Here is a 19,797-nt window from a genome sequence, read left to right on the forward strand (position 1 = left end):
AGGTTTGGATTGATTCTATTCAGGCGGGAGAGTCGTCTAAGAAGCCGATAAGAATGTCAGCCAGAGAAAAAAAGCGCGTCACTTTCTATTTTGAAAAGTGGCCTTCAGTTCTTTTAGGGAACAATTCATTCAGTGCGACTGGGTCAAACTATCGATCTTCGAATGGAAACGACGGATGATCAGACTGACTGCAGTCACTGATTGAGCTATTTCTTAAAGAGAATGGAATCAGATTCATATATCTCCAGCAGCGGGGATATATGAAGAACATGTTACACTTTGACATCGGTCTTCTCATAGGATATGTTTTTTAAATGCATTCTCTTTCCCCCTTTGTCAAATATGTAAGATGCGCCGATGATTGGCTTGTAGTTGCCAAACTGGGCTTTCAAGCAAATTTTGAAAGTCTTCAGTACCAGATAGATGAGTTGATGGCGAAACTCAAGATGGACATACTATTCGAAGACCAAGTCAGAGATTAATGGCACAAAGCAACTGTCAACGAGGACGTTGAGACTTTTCGATTCAGTTCGAACCCTTATTGTTGTTGTTGCCGCTAGAAAATTGCCTATGTATCAGTTGTAAGTCAAGAATGTACTCCCGTAGGATGAGATGCGGCTGTCACGTCAATATCACATGTTTTTAGTAAAGCCATGCACCTGGCTCATACAGATAACGAATATTTATTAACCATGATCTCACTTATGGCTACGGCACGGCATGGAAACAAGTCGATAGGCAACAGCTCGCTTCCCTCGGTAAGGGCTCACTTCGATTGTTTCTTCAATTTCTCAAGGTTTGTGTCATTTTTTATTTGAGGTTTCTCGATAGTCGTTGTTTTCTTTCATTTTTCATAATTCCTTATACATTGTAATCGAAGCATGTCTCCTCAGTTTTTTAAAATGCGGGTGCGGCACGGAATGCGGCCGGGAAAAAATCCTTTTCGACTCGGTGTGGAGGCGGCCAAGAACACGGTTGACATGGCTGAGTACTTGAGAGAGTTAAAGGAGTTTTTATTGACTCCGTAGGATAAAACGCAGAAAACGGCCAAGGGAAAAGGAGGTCGACTCGGGGGAGTCGAAGATGACGTGGGGGGTTTAAAACTATGAATCTCCTAGAGAGTAGAAGAAATGCACTGAATTCGTCATGAATAGGACAATGCATCTCTTGTTTGTTGCCTCCTGAGAAAGAACTAGTCCTAGGCTCTCGATGTGACTTGATTTACATTGGCTGACCTTAGTCACCCTGGGTAAGCGACCTAGTTACGGAGTTGGAAGCGGTTAGGCCGCGGCCTTGCTCGATCAAATTATCGGTCTCAACTCAATAAGGGCATTCTAGTCCTTACTCGAGGCATTACATACTAGTTTAGTCCTTTCATGCCGATAAATAAATAAATAAAAAAAAAAAACAAAAACTAGAACTCGGATGAAACAGTGAATGAAGAGAGGGGAGGGAGAGTTCAATTCCTTGGCTACACATGGGTATATTCCGGTTGGACATGGCGAGGGTCTGAACGGAGCCTATTGCCGAAGGAGTGAAACCAGTGGGGATCTGTTCAGCCACCATCAAGAGAGGCTTCCCACTTCAGGAGCATAACTCAGCCCATAATTTTGGGGTGCCTTAGCTCCTCTCTCTCTCTCTCTATATGGCACTTGCTAAGGTCTATCGCGAAAGGCATTTCACGGCCGTTGCATGTGAGAGCAGCAGCATTGGCTCACTTCCCAACAGATTTTTTTTTATGGGTAAGCCGGTTTATTTGATAAATAGAAAGATGATACAAGAAAAGGCACAAAACAATCCATGACTCGAAACATGAGAGAGATGGAAAGCTTTCCAACATATTTTGTCATTATTCATGACGTGGCTGCTCGATCTCATGCAAAGGACGTTCTGCAAAATGTCTTTTGCAATGGACGCTAGCAAATCCCTTCTCCTATATATGTGGCACATGTCTATGGATATTGTTTGTAATGAAACTAATTTGGGTTTTCATGTAAGCCCTCTTCAACATAATTTAGCTAACCATAATAAATGGGAGAATCGAAACAAGGTCAAAAGCATAGAAATTAAAGCGTATGGACTTGATAAAAGTGCAAACCGAACTAAAGGAAGCTACAATCTTCCATGGCAGCCACATTGAAACTCTAAAGTGCATAAAAGCAAATGAAGATAAGAGACCCAAGTGGGGTATTTTGGGAATCTGCAGCATGCAAGGTCCACGTAACATCAGAAGATTCAGAACCATAAATTTCCCGCACGCCTTACTATTTCCTTTTGAGTTGTTTTTTAAGCAGGTAGTAGCTTTCTTTGAGAGGTCTATTTCTTATTTTATTCATTCAATTCTTTAGAGGAAAGATGTTTCGAGAATGATTGTACACAACCAACACAGAGCAAAGAGGAAGCAAACCAAATGTAGATTGAGAAGTTCAAGCGGGGGTATTTTGGGAATCTGCCCAAGCCCCCATTCTTCCCATAATGCCCCTAAGTTGGTGGTTTGGTGGTCACACTGATGTCAGCTGGGGACCCTTCTTTTGTGAGCTGAAATCAGAAGCAAAGATAGCAGTGTATGGACATCATTGAAGCACGCCCTCTCTTTTTTGGCCTTCTATTTATCACAAAACACAGCCCATAATTTTACTCAAACGTCCCAACATTATCTCCTGCTTTTCTTTCTCTTATCTTCTCTTCTTCTCCCCAAAACATTGAGCATCCCCACTTTCCAAATCCATTGCAATATGGCCACTACAAAACTCACCACTTTCAGCTTTTACTTCCTTCTCCTCTTATTCTTCACTATTCTCATGGCAGCTTCTCTTATACCAGGTCACACCCAAGTACCCAGCAGATTCTTTTTTTCTTTTTTTAATTCTCTTTTCTTTATGATTTAATGAAGAAACTTTCCTTAAGATGGGTCACCTTTGGCACTTTTTTAATGTTACTACATTTATAAAATTTTAGCTAAAATTAGTTCTTTATTGTATCTTATCTTTTAGTTAGTTTCTTATTATAAATTTGGCTAGTCTTCTTCACAATTCTCATTGCAGCACCAACTATATTTTTAAAATATATTTTCACTGTTTTTGTTCATTTTTTTAATGAATTCCTGCACACTTTCCTAAAGACAATGCATGTTTAGCAAATTTTTATCTTAATACCATTTCATTCATAATATTTCTACTGAAGCTTGGGCTCTTTCTTGTATTTAGTTTACAAGGATGTGTGTGTGTGTATGACTTCTTTATATGCTTGGCCTCTTCCCTTTTTATGTATTATTTTATGGTCGGTTTGTTTTCAGATACATGAGTTGTATAAGAAGGTGTTTGATATCTTACCCCAGAGATTGCAGAATATAATCTTTGAAATGGTGCAGGTTTCATGGCTGAAGAAACAGTTCTCCATCAGCACTGGAACCCTAATTTACATACAGAATGGGGCTTGCAGGTGAGAAGTGTATGTAATTTTTCAGACCATAAAAAGTTTTTAACTTGCACACTCTGTTGAAGTATAAATGATTAAATAGCACCAACTCTTACAGCTTAAGCTTTTGGAGTAACTGGTTGCTTCACATGGTATCAGAGCTATTGCATCACGCCAGGTCTTGGGTTCAAAACCCAAGAACTCCTTGATATAAAAAATCCACAACCAACCCAAAAAAAGGGACCACATGTGCCACGTGTATGACCGACCCAAAAAAGAGTGGCCACACGTGAGGGGGAGTGCTGAAGTATAAATGATTAAATAACACCAACTGTAAAAGCTTTTAGTTTTTGGAGTAATTGGTTGTTTCAAACACTCTATTTCTTCTCTTGAATTTATTTATTTTGGTACTCTTTTTTTAATTAACTTTTGTAGGGTGTTAGTAAGAGAGGACAAGGAATATGGAAGAAGAGGAATTCAAGGAGATTGATGATTGGTTCAACAGCTCCAACTTGTACTTACAATGAATGCAGAGGGTGTAAGTTCAAGTGCAGAGCTGAGCAAATTCCAGTAGATGCAAATGACCCTATCAACAGTGCATATCACTATAGATGTGTTTGCCATAGGTGAATATCTGAGATCTTTAAGGCCCCATTCCACATATAAAGAAAGGCTATATGATAGTATTTTAGAGAGGGTGTGGGTTTTGGTTTAAGCAATTGTAACCCTTGCACCAAAAACTTGAGTAGGCTTAGAAAATTTTCTCTTAATCTTTCTTTTCTTCTTGCTTTCTATCCTTTTTTTATCTTTACTTTTTTGACATTCTCCTCATTGGAGATCCATTGAAATGGTGTTTAAAGTTATATAATTTGGGATCTTCTGAATGAGAAATTTCTGCTTTTATTTTTGTTGTACTTAATATAGTATTCTTAATCTCTTTTTTTTTTTTGGAAAGAAGATAACATTTATTAATTGAAAGATGATGAGTATATGTTCTTAATCCAAAGATGTGTTACGTAATGAAAAGAATATGAGATACATGCAAGCAGTCAAATTTCTGAAAGAGTATATGTTCGTAATATGGAAAAGTATGGAATAATTCACTAAATTCAAATTAAGTTCAGTCAAATAAAAGCTTGAAAATAGACATAAGGGTGTGGATTATATTGATAACTAAAGCATTTAAAACACTAGTTTGGATGTATGTAGCTTTCCTGAGATGGATGGCGAGAGAGAGAGAGAGAGAGAGAGAGAGAGAGAGAGAGAGAGAGAGAGAGAGTTATTTTTTGTTGGTAGATGGGCAATACCAAATTTTACGATTTCCATTATTAGTTTGAAATTTTGTGTGGTCAGTGATGTGGATGTATGTTTTGTAATCTTTGTCTTCAGCCTCTTTCCTGCCACTGGCCATGGGTTTGCCTTCGTCCCTTTTAACTCTCATTTGGTTTCTTTGCGATAAAAAATTGAGAGAGAGAGAGAGAGAGAGAGAGAGAGAGAGAGAGAGAGAGCTTTGTTTTTTGTAGGTAGATGGGCAAGACCAAAATTTCAGATTTCCACTATTAGTTTGAAAGTTTGTGTGGTGATGTGTATGTATGCTTTGTAATCTTTGTCTTCTACCTATCTCCTGCCATTTGCCATGTGTTTGCCCTAGTCCCTTTTAACCCTATTTTTGGTTTCTTTGCGATAAAAAAGTGTTAATTTACAAGAGAGAGAGAGAGAGAGAGAGAGAGAGAGAGAGAATAACAAGGCATAATCTCGCAAAGAATACGTGCATTCTGTTTGAATCCACTGATTTACACAAGTGTGGCAAATTGTACAACTTGCACGTCACAACAATGAAGATAGATAGGTTCAAAAATCACAAGCCCAATGAGCATGGCAACCTCATCTACAATAATCTACCCAGATTTTTTTTGCTTACATTTCCCTGCTTTCCTTTTATTCCTATTGCATTATGCAATAACAGTTTTGGGATCACGTCCCGTAGCAGTTCTTTTTTGCTGCATCAAAAGGGCAGAGCCAGGAATTTAAACTCATATGGAAATCCTGCTTTAATTGTTTAAGTCATAGTTTTGGAAATCCTGCTTTAGTGGACTCATGTTAGTTTAATTAGGTGGACCCTGAAACTACTTGTTTCGAAGTGTCTGGGCTGTGGGCTGTTTGGAGAAGCTCAGTAAACTTAGAGAAGTGAAGAGTAAAACTACATTGAGTTAGTAGCTACTAGTGATATATGCTTTACCTAAAAGCCCTCCCTCGATTGCAGGAAAAACATTTCTAGCAGAATTTTTTCCCTTTCCACAATTTAAAGGAAAATGATATGGTTATGACTTATTTAAGTGATATCATCCTAAATTGAAGCCACATTGAGATAAAACTTGATTTTTTTAGGAGACAGTTCAGAGGGTTAGCATCATCCGATAGAGATGATTTATGGGGCAGAACAAATTAATGAACGATTTCAATATTCCTATGAAGGGGGCCTCACTGACCGTATTTGGTCCCTTCCACAAAGATTTTTGTATTTCTTGAGGATTCCAGCTCACTTCCTTGTCTTTTAGGCATGTGTCACACTGTGGGGTTTGTCTTTATTTTCCAGATGAAATCCTGTTTTGCTAGCAACCCTCTTTGAAAAATACTGCACTCCACGCTCACACGCCATATAAAATCAGTAAATCACTGTTATATTTGGGATGTTACTGTTGCTGCACCATCTCGATTGCCTCATCCAATAAGATATCTTTAGGGGCCATTTCGATACGCAGATTTAAGAATCTTGGATTTCCTTAAAATCCTAGATGGGAGACGAGAGGAGGAGGAGACTGTCCGTCGTTTTCTGATTTCTCGCCCTTCTTTCCGCCGAGCAAGAGAGTAGGAGATCGTCCCGTGTTTCCATATTTCAGAGATCTCTGGATGGGGGGAGAGATTTCTAAAACCGGGATTTCTTACTTAAAATCCGGGATAATTGATTGTAAATTCCAGAATTTTATGCCACTTTCAAACTAAAACCTGGATTCTGAAATCCACATATCCAAACAGCCCCTTTGTTCATTGGAAAAATTAGGTGTTCTTCTTTCTCCCTAATCTAAGAGTGTTAGACTCCATCACCACGAGATCACACATACTACCTTCTCCATTTTCACCATTATGCTTGCTTCGATGCAGCAAAGCATATTAGACTCTAAAATGTTGCATCCCAAATGATTATAAACTTGTATCATTTATATGGGAAATGATATATTCGTCTCTTTTACTTCTGCCTAGGGCTGCAACTCGGGTCGGGCGGGTCGGGTTTTGGAGAACCCAACCCTACCCGAGAAATATCGTGGGTCAAGTTTTTTTTCCGGAAAACCCACGATTCCCAAATCCGGCCCTACCCATGATAAATCTCGGGTCGGGTCAGGTTTTTTCACGTTGACGAAATTTTTTAAGGAAAACTCTTGTTTGACAAGGCAACTCAACTCATAGAAGCAGAAATCACACTCACATTACACTTGAATCAAACAATGCTGTAATCAAACAATGTTGTAATTACAATTAGGGCTGCAACTCGGGTCGGGCGGGTCGGGTTTTGGAGAACCCAACCCTACCCGAGAAATATCTCGGGTCGGGTCGGGTCGGGTTTTTTTTCGGAAAACCCACGATTCCCAAACCCGGCCCTACCCATGATAAATCTCGGGTCGGTTCGGGTCGGGTCGGGTTTTTTCACGTTGACGCAAATTTTTAAGGAACATTCTTGTTTGGCAAGGCAACTCAACTCATAGAAGCAGAAATTACACTCACATTACACTTGAATCAAACAATGATGTAATTACACTCACATCACACTTGAATCAAACAATGCTGTAATCAAACAATGTTGTAATTACAATCAAACAATGCTGAATCAAACACTTGAATAAACTCAACTCATAGAAGCAGAAATTACACTCACATACAGTAACAGTGGGTGCGTGGGTTTTCACTTTTAACTTTGGGATAATTACATTTACACCCCCTCTAGTTTCTGGCACATCCACTTCCACCCCTATAGTTTAAAACGTGACAAATACACCCCTGTAGTTTCAATTTGTTTAAGGTTTGCCCCCTCAGCTGAAGGTTCGTCTATAGATTGAAGGGTTAGGATGATCCGATGGAGCTAATTTTTTGGGCACACCATATCTATGTCAGGACCCATCAAATGAACGCTTTGGATCATCCAAATAATGTGGGCCCCTACCCGAATCCAAACACTACCAAAAAATCATCCAAATAATGTGGGCTCACATTGTTTGGATGATCCAAAGCGTTCATTTGATGGGTCCTGACATAGATAGGGTGTGCCCAAAAAATCAGCTCCATCGGATCATCCTAACCCTTCAATATATGGACGAACCTTCAGCTGAGGGGGCCTACCTTAAACAAATTGAAACTACAAGGGTGTATTTGTCACGTGTTAAACTATAAGGGTGGAAGTGGATGTGTCAGAAACTAGAGGGGGTGTAAATGTAGTTATCCCTTTAACTTTTAACTAACAATAGAAAAAAATGTACATACTATAACTTATGTAACTTGGGTCGGGCCCCTTCAAACCCGGCTCGACCCGAGATTCATGCGGGCTTTTGAATGCTGAACCCGGCTCGACCCGAAACCCATGAAACCTGAACCCGACCCAGGCTATTTTCGGGTCGGGTCGATGCGGGTCGGGTAAAACCCGGCTCGAGTTGCAGCCCTAATTACAATCAAACAATGGTGAATCAAACACTTGAATCAACTCAACTCATAGAAGTAGAAATTACACTCACATACTATAACAGTGGGTGCGTGGGTTTTCACTTTTAACTTTTAACTAACAATAGAAAAAAAAGGTACATACTATAACTTATGTAACTCGGGTCGGGTCGGGCCCCTTCAAACCCGGCTCGACCCGAGATTCATGTGGGCTTTTGGATGCTCAACCCGGCTCGACCCGAAACCCATGAAACCTGAAACCCAACCCAGGCTATTTTCGGGTCGGGTCGATGCGGGTCCGGTAAAACCCGGCTCGAGTTGCAACCCTACTTCTGCCCCCCTTGTGGTGTAAAAAAGAATAATCATAATTATACTAGAGGGCGTGGCCCAAGAAAGAAAAGAAGGCGAATATATCAAGGGCGATGATATCTCCCCTCGCGCCCCCACCCCCTCGTTGACGGCTGGCTACCGTTTTCCCATCATTTGACCGGTCTCTCTCTCTCTCTCTCTCTCTCCACACACACAACAGGAACAGTTGGTGGGCCCATCAGAAACTGTTGGCGGAATGGTGGGCCCATCTTTGAACAACGTAGGCCCCGCCCATACCACACCATAGGATAATCTAAACCATCCATTTGATGGGCCATAAACGTAAATAGGTTGCATCCCAAAATATTATTTCCATAGGCTGATCCTAGCCCTCCAATCTAAATAGAAACTAAATCTTATGCAACCACTATAGATTGTTGGGTTGTGATCATCCTACGGAAATGATTTTTGGGGCACAACCTATTTACATTGTGGCCCATCAAATGGACGGCTCGGATCATCCTATGGTCTGGACGGTACACTTCATTTTCAAAAATATGGGTGGGGCCAAAATTGGTACGAACCACACCATAGGATGATTCAAACCATGGACGGCTTGGATCATCCTATGTTGTGGACGGTACGCTTCAATTTGAAAAATATCGGTGGGGCCTATAATTGGGCCTTAATGTAGTGTACAACCAACTCCATAGGATTATCCAAACCATGGACGGTTGGATCATCCTATGTTGTGGACGGGCCTTAATGTCACTGGACGACCACAAGATGATCCAAACCATTCATTTGATGGGCCAACCCTTTTGGGAGCACAACCCATTAACGTTATGGCCCATCAAATGGACGGCTAGGATCATCCTATGGTACTTCATTTTCAAAAATATGGGTGGGGCCTAAATTGGGCTGGGATTGAACCTTTGACCTTAGGGTTGAAGAAAAAATTCTTAACCACATTAAGGTAGAGGCTCAACCCCAAAACAAAATGGTGCAACCCGAGAGCTTCCCAGAGGCCACCCACGTAACATCGGAGTTCTGATGGGTTCAACGCATTTGCACAAGTATAATCACGCTACCTATCAATAAAAAAAAGAAAAAAAAAAGGGTATAATCACGCTATGAAGTATATTGAACTAATCTTGAGAACCTGTCTCACTTCCCTAAACTCTGTTTTTAAGAATTCACTGACAATGAAAAAGATTTTTCTATACACCCAATCAATCTTCATCTTCATGTTCATACTGTATTGAACTTTTTTGCCAAGGCGCCTAATCCACCAACTAGACAATCAAACCAAGCTTTAGATCACAATCTCCAAAGCCTTCCATTGCAACAAAATCACATCTCATAAACCTCTAAATCCTCCAATGGCAACTGGAATTAAGGGTATGTCAGGAGTGGAGAAATTATGTTAGCAATCAAGATTGCTAGCCTATTTTGAAAGAGAGGAGGCAGGAGTTCTAAAAGCCCTTCCCCATCCCATCTCAAACTATGTTCCTTATCACAAAGTTATGATTAAATTCAAGTTCTTTATCACAAAGTTTTGGCTGGCAGAATTTGTCACAAAGCTTACCAAGCAATATATTTTTATTGACATATTCTACTATTTATACTGGTATCCATAAACTTATGCATTTTCCAGCAAACTAAAAGCATCAAATGACTTAAGAAAAAAATTACCATGTAGCTTTTCATGAAACAAAACAATTGATTATAATTTTTAATTGTCGTTAGAGCTACCCATTAGTGAACTACATAAAGAGATAATAACCAATTAACCATATCCCCTCACAGCTTTTTCTCCCATCGTTTCATGAGGATAATACCCAATTCTCATTAAAGTGACAATGTCCATTAACCTTCTATTTTGTAACAGAAATAAAACAAGGGAAATGACATTAGCACAAGCATGTTTTAATAATTGCACAAACCCAGCTTGTCTTTTCCTTTTTAATCGGCTTGTGAGAGGTTTTGGAAACTGAATAAACTTTGACAGCTCTTTAAATACTAAAAGACAAGATGACTCAGTGAAAATATCAAAACATGGTTCTGATATCATTTCCCTGAGAATTTATATGATGGGTGGCCGTGAAAACACGTGAAGTGTAAAAAAGTAGGTACAGCCCACTTTTCTTGAGCACAACGTAAATAGGTTGTGCCCCAAAAATCATTTCCATAGGATGATCCTATCCTTCCGATCTGAACTGATCTGAAAATGGAGATTTCCAAAAATCATTTCTGGAATCTTCTACAGATCGGAGGGTTAGGATCATCCTATGGAAATGATTTTTGGGGCACAACCTATTTACTTTGTGCCCATACAGATGAACGGTTTGGATCATAAAAAAAAGTGGGCCGTACCTACTTTTGTTTTAGACTTCACGTGTTTTCACGGCCACCCGTCATATAAATTCTCCATTTCTCTAACCCTGGCCTAAAACAAAGCTGCAAAATTTTCAGTCTTTATATCTTTTTCAGCCTTCCATTTCAAGTGAAATACACTTATAAAGACATCAAGATCTAACTATAAGAAAAGCGTCAGTTTAGCATGAAAAAGGTTGGATTCCACTTTCCAATACCCACCGCATTGACTTTACATTTAATTTCAGAGTCCCATTTCATGTACAAGTAAGAGTTCCAGCTGCAGATTCAGTAACAAAATCTCTGAAGAAAAATTATCAACGATGGTCGCCACCCCAGATGGTGTTCATGCACACAAAACAAAGAAAGGAAAAAACAAAGAAAGGAAAAGGAAAATCACAGAAATATCTTTTGAAAAGACAAAAAAAAAAAAAAAACCAGGGAAAAACCCAAAAGGCCCAAGATGCACAAAAAAAAAAAAGCACATGGAAAATGAAATGTATTACATGCCTAGATGGGTCCCACTAGAGGGGACTAAATTAGTTTTGGATTTAGGACATACCAGTGATTTTAGGACATATACATATGGGATGGTAGATTGGGCCGATAGGTTATATTAAGCAACTAGGATTGATTTGGATACTACTCAAGATCAGGTCAAAGTTTATTTAATTATCTCCGTTCTTATCACAATATCAATTGTTACGAACCCAAATTAGTTTGCAAAGGGTCAGTCCTTCGTGTGTAAAGACACGATGAGAAGCTAATGGGATAAGCATAGAAAGATCTTGTGATGAGAATAAATATAATTAAATAAAGATTAACGTAATCTTGACTACTATCCAAATCAATCTTAGTTGTTTTATCTACCCTATCTACCTAATCTACCGTCCAAGTAATCCAGATCTTCTAAATCCAAACTAATTTAGCCCACTCTAGTAGGACCTATTTAGGCAAGTAACAAAATGAGAAGAGATCACAGGCTGCCCGAGCTGAGATTGTTGTTGATTTCTTCCTCCTTGTTAGTATTGTTGTTGTATTTTCTTGGAGAGCCTTTGCATTGCTTGACTGGATATTTAATGGCATTAAGCTCAACCTTTCTAAGGGCAGCTTTACTAAGATCTACCCCGCAGATATCCGAGAGCCTAACCAAATAAAGCAAAACGTCTGAAAGTTCTTCACCCAAGTGCACTTTCTCCTCCTCTTTCCAATCAGGCAATCCCTTTGGAACCTCTCCTTTCCACTGAAAGATCTCCGACAACTCCCCCACTTCTCCCACCTGGCAAAAAAAGATGGATACAGAATCACAAACAAAATCCTACCACAGAATGATACTTTACTTGCTTTTCTTAGCTGAAAATGAAAAGTGGGTTTGATTTGGAAGGATTCATAAGAAACAAAGACTGTGGATTAGTCCTTATAATTTCTTTCGTAGTTTTCTTTGCTATGGGTCAAAAAAAATAAAATTGTGGATCCCACTAGAGTGGAATAAATTAGCTTGGATTTAGAATATATTCAAATAAATTAGCTTGGATTTAGCGTATATTTGGATTGCTTGGATGATATATTAGGTAGGTAGGGTAAATTAAGCAACTAGGATCTATTTGGATACTAGTCAAGATTAGGTTAATCTTATTTAGTTATTTCCATTACTAAAACAAGATCTTTCTATGTTTATTACAGGAAGAAATTTATCCCAGAAATTATGTTTTTGCACACAAAGGAGGACTGACCCTCGCTTGAAGTGGGTGAAGAGGCTGATCTTGCCTCTAAGAAGTTCAATCAAGTTACGAACTGATTCGGGTTTATAACACAATTCAGAAACACACAAAAAATCCAAAAGGAGTAGACTGTATTTCCTTTTTGGGAATAATACAGTCACACTCAGCTTTCTGACATTTTCAACTCTAACCCTGACTTTTAAAAGTCACCGACTACACGCCGTGAGGTTTCAATTTGTATAAGGTAGACCCCCTCCTTTGAAACACTATCAATGCTGATGAACACCCCATACCACCCTCCAAACCCCATACTAGAATCCAAACAATACCAAAAACACAGTGGGCCCACATTGTTTGGATGGCCAAAACGTTCATTTGATGGACCATAGATAGGTTGTGCCCAAAAACCTAACCCTTCAATCTGTGGACGAACCATTAATTGAGGGGGACTACTTATACAAATTGAAACCACATGGGGGTTGGTGACTTTGAAAAGCCGGCTTATAGTTGAAAAGGTCAGAAAGTTGAGGGGTGTGTATGTATTTTTCCCTTCCTTTTTAGTTTCAACTTTCAACTCATACAAAAACTCGTATAAGAAAACTCAAAGAGAAGAAAAGGGGTTATAGATTAGAGAAATAGACGAGGGCAATAGATGAGATCCCAACCCATTTCTCTCCTTAAAACAAAGGTGCAGAACAGAGGAAAAAGCATAAATCTCAGAAATGTTTGATAAACTAAAAAAAGTGGGTCTGTAAATAGATGAAAACAATATATCAAACCCAACCCAGCTCTCTCCTTGAAACAAACATGCAGAGCAGAAGAAAAACATAAATGTCAAAAGATTTGAGAAAATAAAAAAGTGGGTCTTGGCTAAGCTTGAAATAGTATGCAATGAAAAGAAAGTAGGAAAAGTGATTCTGGGTATTTTTATATTTGGGTTTTAAGGGTTTCATTTGTGTTACCAGAGCCAGAAGGAGATTTCTAGGGCTGTGGAACTGATCCCAGTCTCGTTCCTTTGCAAACTCCGCCATCTTCTTCTTTAGATCTTCGAGGGTAACGCTATTATTCCCATCTGAAATGGTAGAGTTGCCTTTCATCCCTTTCTTTTCTCTCCTCTCTCTTTCTTGATGGAATGGAACACAAAAACGTGAAAGATTGAGTAGTCGAGGAAATGAAAGCAGAACCTCTCTATCTATATACGTAGGAAAAGAAAGAAAAAAAATCTTTTTTATGGGATTTTGTTCCTAGACTTTGGTATCAGGACACCGATGGATCTTGGTGGTAGATTTGTGGGACCATGCGTTCTTTCCTCTTGCTTAGGGAAGTGACATATTTGCCCCTTTTTCTTCCCCTGCCACCCCCCTCTTTTATTTATGATATAATTAGGGTTGAAATTGAGGCAGGTTGGTGGGTTTTTCCCTACGCTACCCTACCCTACCCTACACTACGCTACCCTAGAAATTATATCAGGTCAGCTTTGTCTTGGAAACCCAAGATTCATAACGTTTAGCTTACTATAGTGATTAATTTCATAGATGATAGAAAACAACAAATCTTCACGCCAAAATTCTCTATGGCCTGTTCAGTTGCGCGCAGGAAACTGAAAGGAAAATGAAATGACGTAGCAGAAGGAAACAGAAAGGAAAAAAATGTTAAGAAAGCAGTAGGAGTGCGCATTCAGTTGCCAGAAAACGGAAAAGAAACAGTAAAGAAACAACATGAATGTGCATTCAGTTGTTAGGGAAACGAAAAAGAAACAGCACCGAATATGTTATTTATTACATATAAAGCAAGTTATGCCCCCTAAGCCTACCAAATAGTCCACTAATACAAATAAATACTCAAAAAAACTTAAGAAGCAGATTTTAAAAGCAATATAATGGAACCAAGAAGAAAGAGGGAAATCCATGGTAACACCCACTATGGCACCGCCTCTGCCCTTTCATTTCACAACTCCTCTACCCTTTGCACTGCCTCAACCCTTTCACTGCTCCGATACCTTGCTCTCTCAAAATATGCGTCTAGCTGTGACCGAGCCTCCGCCAACGTCCCAAATGAGCGGTAGCAGGCTCCGTTAAATTTGTCAACTTGCTCATGGTACTCTGGCCACGCGTTCTTTCCTCTTGTCTTGCTTAGGGAAGTGATATATTTGCCCCCTTTTCTTCCCAAATCACCCCCTCTTTTATTTATGATATGATTAGGGTGGAAAATGAGGCAGGTTGGGCTGGATTTTTCCCTACGCTACCCTACTCGAGAAATTATATCAGGTCAGCTTTGGCTTAAAAGCCCAAGATTCATAACGTTTAGCTTACTATAGTGATTAATTTCAAAGATGATAGAAAACAACAAATCTCCACGACAAAATTCTCTATGTTTAAATTTAAGTGCATAAATTTAAAAAGGAAAGTACCTTTTCACATCACAAGCCAGATCACCTCAGGAAAAACAGTTATATCAATACACTAGAAAATAATTTGGCATGTTATCTAAAAGATGGGATTTGCTAGGGACCATCGCAAAAGGCATTTTGCGCCCGGGCTGTTGCATGAGAGAGCGGCCGCACAGGCTCGCTTTTCATCCTTTTCATTTAATTCATCTGAGGTGCCCGCTCTCTCATGCAACAGCCCGGACGCAAAATGCCTTTGCGATGGTCCCTAGCATATCCCAAAAGAGATATTTCAGAAACTCAAATCAGACGTACAAGAGTCGATCAGGTTGAGTTTTTTCCCTTTCCGAACCCGACCCGACCTGAGATTGGGTCGAGTTTTTCAACGTGAAACCTGACCCAACTCAAGAGCCATGCTTTTTAAACCTGACCTATAATATCCTACGTACCCAAGTTGCAACCTTATTTATGACCACTCTTTTTAAGTTTTTATACTTCAAAGGGGTGGCCCGGGGAAGAAAAGAACTTGACAAAAGAAACCAGCCTTTGTCTCCCCTGTCATATTGTATTTTCTATTTTCCAACCTACAGAACTCGACAAAACAAACCGCCTTTGTCTCCCTTGTTTATCTAAAGTGTTTTCCAACTTGAAATTAAAAAGCATATAACTGGTTTTGGCGTTTGTTTTGGGTACAAAGTGTCTCTCTTATGAGCAGTAATGAGGAATCAAAGCCTGATTGTTTCCTGGTAAAATGGGTGAGTACAGTGAAATTTTTTCTTTCTCATGAAAAAATTTACACATCTTCTTTACAGCTGGTTCTTCGTAGTTGGGCCCAGTTTCTTTCGACTTAAAATGAACTTAGGCCTTTTTTACAGCTGGTTCTTTGTACTTAAGCCTTGTTTCAGTCGATGTAAAATGTGCATAAAACAAAATTTAGACTCATTATAAGTGGAAAAATGGGCATAAAATTAGACGTTTCACCAAACCGACATTTCTTTTAGGCATTTCATCGAACAGGTGGCATATTTCAGAAAAATGTCTCTTCCTTGAACCCTTATTATTGAAACTAGTGGTGTCAATGGACTGGGACTGTCTAATGGATCCAAAGAGTCTGTACTTAATTGGACAGGAACTGAACACATTGGTTGAAAATGCAGAATCTTAATTGGACAGGAATTGAAGAGTAGTTGGATATGCGGAACACGATTCGGATCCATATCCTAAGATTCAAAATTCGGTTTGGGTTGGGCTCAAACTTAGCCACAAAATTTGTCGGAGTGTCCTAAATTCGACTGGAGGTTGTTGTATGTGTATGAAAATACCCTTGATACTGAAAATGAAATTATGAAAGGCATTTCTGTCGTGTAAAATCCATCATAAAAAAGACTACTCTCTCTCTCTCTCTCTCTCTCTCTCTCTCTCTCTCTCTCTCTATCATGGTCGTGTACCTTTTGATTAAAGGCATGTTTGGCAACCATGAAAAATTATTCCATAGAAAATTCATTGGCCCAATTGTGAGACAGCAGAGGAGGAAAGGGAGAAGAAACTTGAGATGGAAAGTGTTAGGTACGTAACCAGTACTGTACTAGCTAATGGAATGCGTTAGGGGAGGCCCATTAAACCTGTTCCATACCAGGATGGGTCCCACCTAGTCCATACATAGGTAGGACCATAACATTCCACTGTGCTTGGGCATCCTTTTGTTGGCCTTTTTTAACATATAGTCCTTTTCACAAGTTGAACACGTTGACCTGGTGGCCGCTCTGATATCAAATGTTATGCACTTAACCATAACCAACACTCCAAAAACACCAAGCTGATGGAACGCGTTAGGCGAGGCCCTTTAAAGTTGTTTGGGTCCAACCTAGTCCTCCCATACCTAAGCAGAGACCCACACTTAAGGACTGTAATAGGAGTGGAGAGAGCATGAGAAGCAAAGCACAAAAAAATAGCTACTTCATATTATAATGTTTTTTATTCCTATTTTTTATAGGCCTTTTATACTCCCCCTCACTCTCACCCTCTCAAGCTATCCCTCTCGACCCATGTCTCCCCTCCCAGCTAGTACCACTAATATTAGTGCAGGTGGGAGGAGTAGAGACCTGAGAATGCACGACTGAATTGAGAATGTGAAGCGGCTAAAAATAAGGAAAAAGTCGATTATATTTTGGTGTGAGATTTTTTGTTTCTTAGTTTTGAAGGCTTTTCTTTCCCTCCCATCACTTGGTCCCACTTGTACCATTCCCTCTCCCACTCTCCCTAACCACTTGAGAAGCTAATTTATCATGAAAATAAATTCACTGAACCATGAATTATTTTTCATTATAAACTGTTGTCTCCAAGTGGTGAGAGAGTAGTTGTGTGGGTGGAGTGGCTAACAATCAAGAAACAAAGGATAGGAGACTAGTGCCTCCAAGCGATAGAAGTGGCTAAAAATAAAACAAAAAACTCTACTCAGAATCTAATCGACTATCTCCTGATCTTTAACCATTTATCATCACTTGGAGACACTAGTTTCCTGTCTTTTGTTTCCTGATTTTTAGCCACTTCAAGCGCCGATTTATCATGAAAAAAAAAATTCATGCTAGCCAAATGTGCCCTAAAAGTTCAAGGAAAAAAAACACAAAGGCCGCAAATATCCAAGTCAGGGCAGTTGCTTTTTATCTTTTTCTTTTTTTGAAAAATGACAATTCTATTGATAGTAGTGAATTTACATAGATTAGGGACCAGTAATCCCACAAAACTATCGTCATAAGAGCCAAGAGAATTTTAATCCATTGGCCAAAAAGAAATCCCCAACCCAAAAAGTCTTCCCAAAGTCAGGGCACTTGCTCAATGATCCAAACCATTTATCTACACCTTTCTATGGGTGGAACATAGTGCAAAACTCTTCTGATCGGAAAATTCCATCCCTCTAATTTGTAGAAGCTTTCTTTATGAGCAGAGACTCATTTTAATCCTTTTGTCACCATCTTTTTAGTGGCCACAAATTGGTGAGTTAGGCTCGTCCAATGAGAGTTGGGTTTTGCTCCATGGTCCATATAGTGGAGTGTAATTATCAAAACGTACGGGAGTCCACAATTCATTTCACAGGTATCCCTGAAAGTTTCTCGACGGCCGACCAAGTCCTCACGAGGGAATTAACAAGCGAAGCAGGTCCCACAGTAAGGTCGGTGCATTTCGTGTGGGACCCACATTGCCTTCTTAGTCTCTGGGAGGCAATGTTGTGGTTTTGGGGGTTTGTGAAAACCTTCTTTTGAAGAAGAAAATCTACTAGAATCAGCAAGAGAGATAAATTGATATGCAACAACGTATGAAAATTTGGAACGACAATGCACAGATAAAACGTGAAAGCAACACTCTAAATTTTATTCACGTTACTGTGTTTTTTTTTGGTTTGGTACCCACGTCCAAGTAAATAGATAGAAACAAACTCTTCTATACTAATCCTCTAAATATCCTAAAGAAACAAGAACTCTCCGATACCTATCCAATGTAAAACAAAACACAAAAGCAAAAAGGATTCTTTAACTAGAGTCGGTGAAACACGTTCACAATTCTCCCCCTCAACACCGACTCGCTAAACTACTCAAACCCCGTCGGCCTGACCCCTACGATGCCGTGCACGAGACATCAGTGACTCTAGCACTTCCCTTCAGCGTTAACTCTTTACAAGTCACGCTAAGTTCCTTCCGAGAAATTTTTTGCGATCTATCAATTCGCCACTCTTTGACATGTTTTGTATCTTCAAAAAATATTGAATCCTCTATCTTACAAAAACAAGCCAAATTTGTGTACTTCGGATTCGCCTTTGGAATACGCGTCGATCTCCATGGCTTAGACGCACTAAATTCACGCTCTTCAAAGTCTTCAAGTTGCGATGGTCGCAACTTTTCTGGTGAAGCTGGAACATCTTTTTCAAGCGATGGACTTTTTCCGGTCTTCCATGGACTAGAGCTCTTACTCATCGAACTGCCATTTTGTGGGGTTGCCGTCGAACTTTGACGTGACGCTTCCGTTTCTGACTCCAACACATCTCCATCCAACTGTGAGAGATCAACTGCGCTTTCACCCTTTGGATTGAATCCGGATTTGCTACACCATGATTTTCCTGTGGTAGCACAATCGAATCCAATCTCTCTTTCAAACTGCCAATCAAATCCGTTGAGTCCGGCATTGCGGTATCTTTCACGGACCACCAAGATGACGCTTCATCGAACACCACATCTCTTGACACATAGACCCTTTTCGTACATGGATCCAAGCATCTCCACCCTTTCCTTTGTTCATCATAACCAATTAACATAGCTCGAACCGCCGCTTTCTCCATCTTTGTCCTCATTTGCTTTGGTACAAGCACACAGCAAATACAACCGAACACTTTAAAGTGTCTAACTGATGGCTTCCTACCAGTAAGCTTTTAATAAGGCGACTCATAACCAAGTCGTTGCGGAAGACGATTAGTTACGTATACAGCCATGCGTATACACTCCGCCCAATATTGAGGACGAGCATTCCTCCCATGTAACATACTTCAGCACGTCTCAACTAAGTGCATGTTCTTTCTTTCTGAAACTCCATTTTGCTGTGGAGTTTCGGGACAAGTGAATTGCCTTTTAATTTTGTGATCCCTCAAATAAGTGGAAAGAATATGAGAAGTGTATTCTCCACTATTATCGGTTCTCAAACAACCGATCTTAAATCCCGTTTCAGTTTCTACACGTGCACAGAAATCTTTGATCTTTTCAAAGACTTCAGATTTGTCCTGTAAAAAATACGCCCAAACATATCAGGAAAAATCATCAACGAATATAAGAAAATAATGGTTTCCATTTGCAGATTTCTGCTTCATTGGACCGCATACATCGGAGTGAACCAACT

General features: G+C 39.6%; 2 protein-coding genes across 3 annotated transcripts; one reads left to right on the forward strand and one right to left on the reverse strand.

The window, feature by feature from the left end:
• The first annotated feature begins 2,611 nt into the window (after window positions 1–2,611).
• Window positions 2,612–4,320, forward strand: LOC143845618 (uncharacterized). 2 transcript variants are annotated; one of them, XM_077354000.1, is made up of 3 exons: window positions 2,612–2,823; window positions 3,371–3,450; window positions 3,853–4,320. In XM_077354000.1, exons 1-3 carry the CDS (start codon window positions 2,736–2,738, stop codon window positions 4,045–4,047), a joined length of 363 nt encoding a protein of 120 aa, XP_077210115.1. In that variant the 5' UTR covers window positions 2,612–2,735; the 3' UTR covers window positions 4,048–4,320. The 2 variants fall into 2 exon arrangements, with proteins under 2 accessions (XP_077210115.1, XP_077210116.1); XM_077354001.1 differs by having other exon boundaries at window positions 2,618–2,823; window positions 3,371–3,441.
• Window positions 4,321–11,603: 7,283 nt separating this feature from the next.
• On the reverse strand, window positions 11,604–13,714 carry LOC143846470 (uncharacterized). Its single transcript, XM_077354905.1, has 2 exons — window positions 13,493–13,714; window positions 11,604–12,088 (listed from the first exon to the last, which is right to left on the reverse strand). The coding sequence occupies exons 1-2, from the start codon at window positions 13,625–13,627 to the stop codon at window positions 11,786–11,788; spliced, it is 438 nt and encodes a 145-aa protein (XP_077211020.1). The 5' UTR covers window positions 13,628–13,714; the 3' UTR covers window positions 11,604–11,785.
• Window positions 13,715–19,797: the final 6,083 nt, after the last annotated feature.

Source organism: Tasmannia lanceolata, unplaced genomic scaffold (assembly GCF_043159265.1).
Source record: "Tasmannia lanceolata isolate RefF3 unplaced genomic scaffold, GAP_Taslan_0.1 ptg000015l, whole genome shotgun sequence".
NCBI classification, from domain to species: domain Eukaryota; kingdom Viridiplantae; phylum Streptophyta; class Magnoliopsida; order Canellales; family Winteraceae; genus Tasmannia; species Tasmannia lanceolata.

Excerpts from the sequence above, each read along its gene's own strand:
- LOC143845618 (XM_077354000.1), top strand. The coding sequence starts at position 2,736 with ATGGCCACTACAAAACTCACCACTTTCAGCTTTTACTTCCTTCTCCTC. Across the intron at positions 2,824-3,370 it reads GGCAGCTTCTCTTATACCAG|GTTTCATGGCTGAAGAAACA; the intron begins GTCACACCCAAG and ends GAAATGGTGCAG. Across the intron at positions 3,451-3,852 it reads GGGGCTTGCAGGTGAGAAGT|GGTGTTAGTAAGAGAGGACA; the intron begins GTATGTAATTTT and ends TAACTTTTGTAG.
- LOC143846470 (XM_077354905.1), bottom strand. The coding sequence starts at position 13,627 with ATGAAAGGCAACTCTACCATTTCAGATGGGAATAATAGCGTTACCCTC. Across the intron at positions 12,089-13,492 it reads GAAATCTCCTTCTGGCTCTG|GTGGGAGAAGTGGGGGAGTT; the intron begins GTAACACAAATG and ends TTTTTTTGCCAG.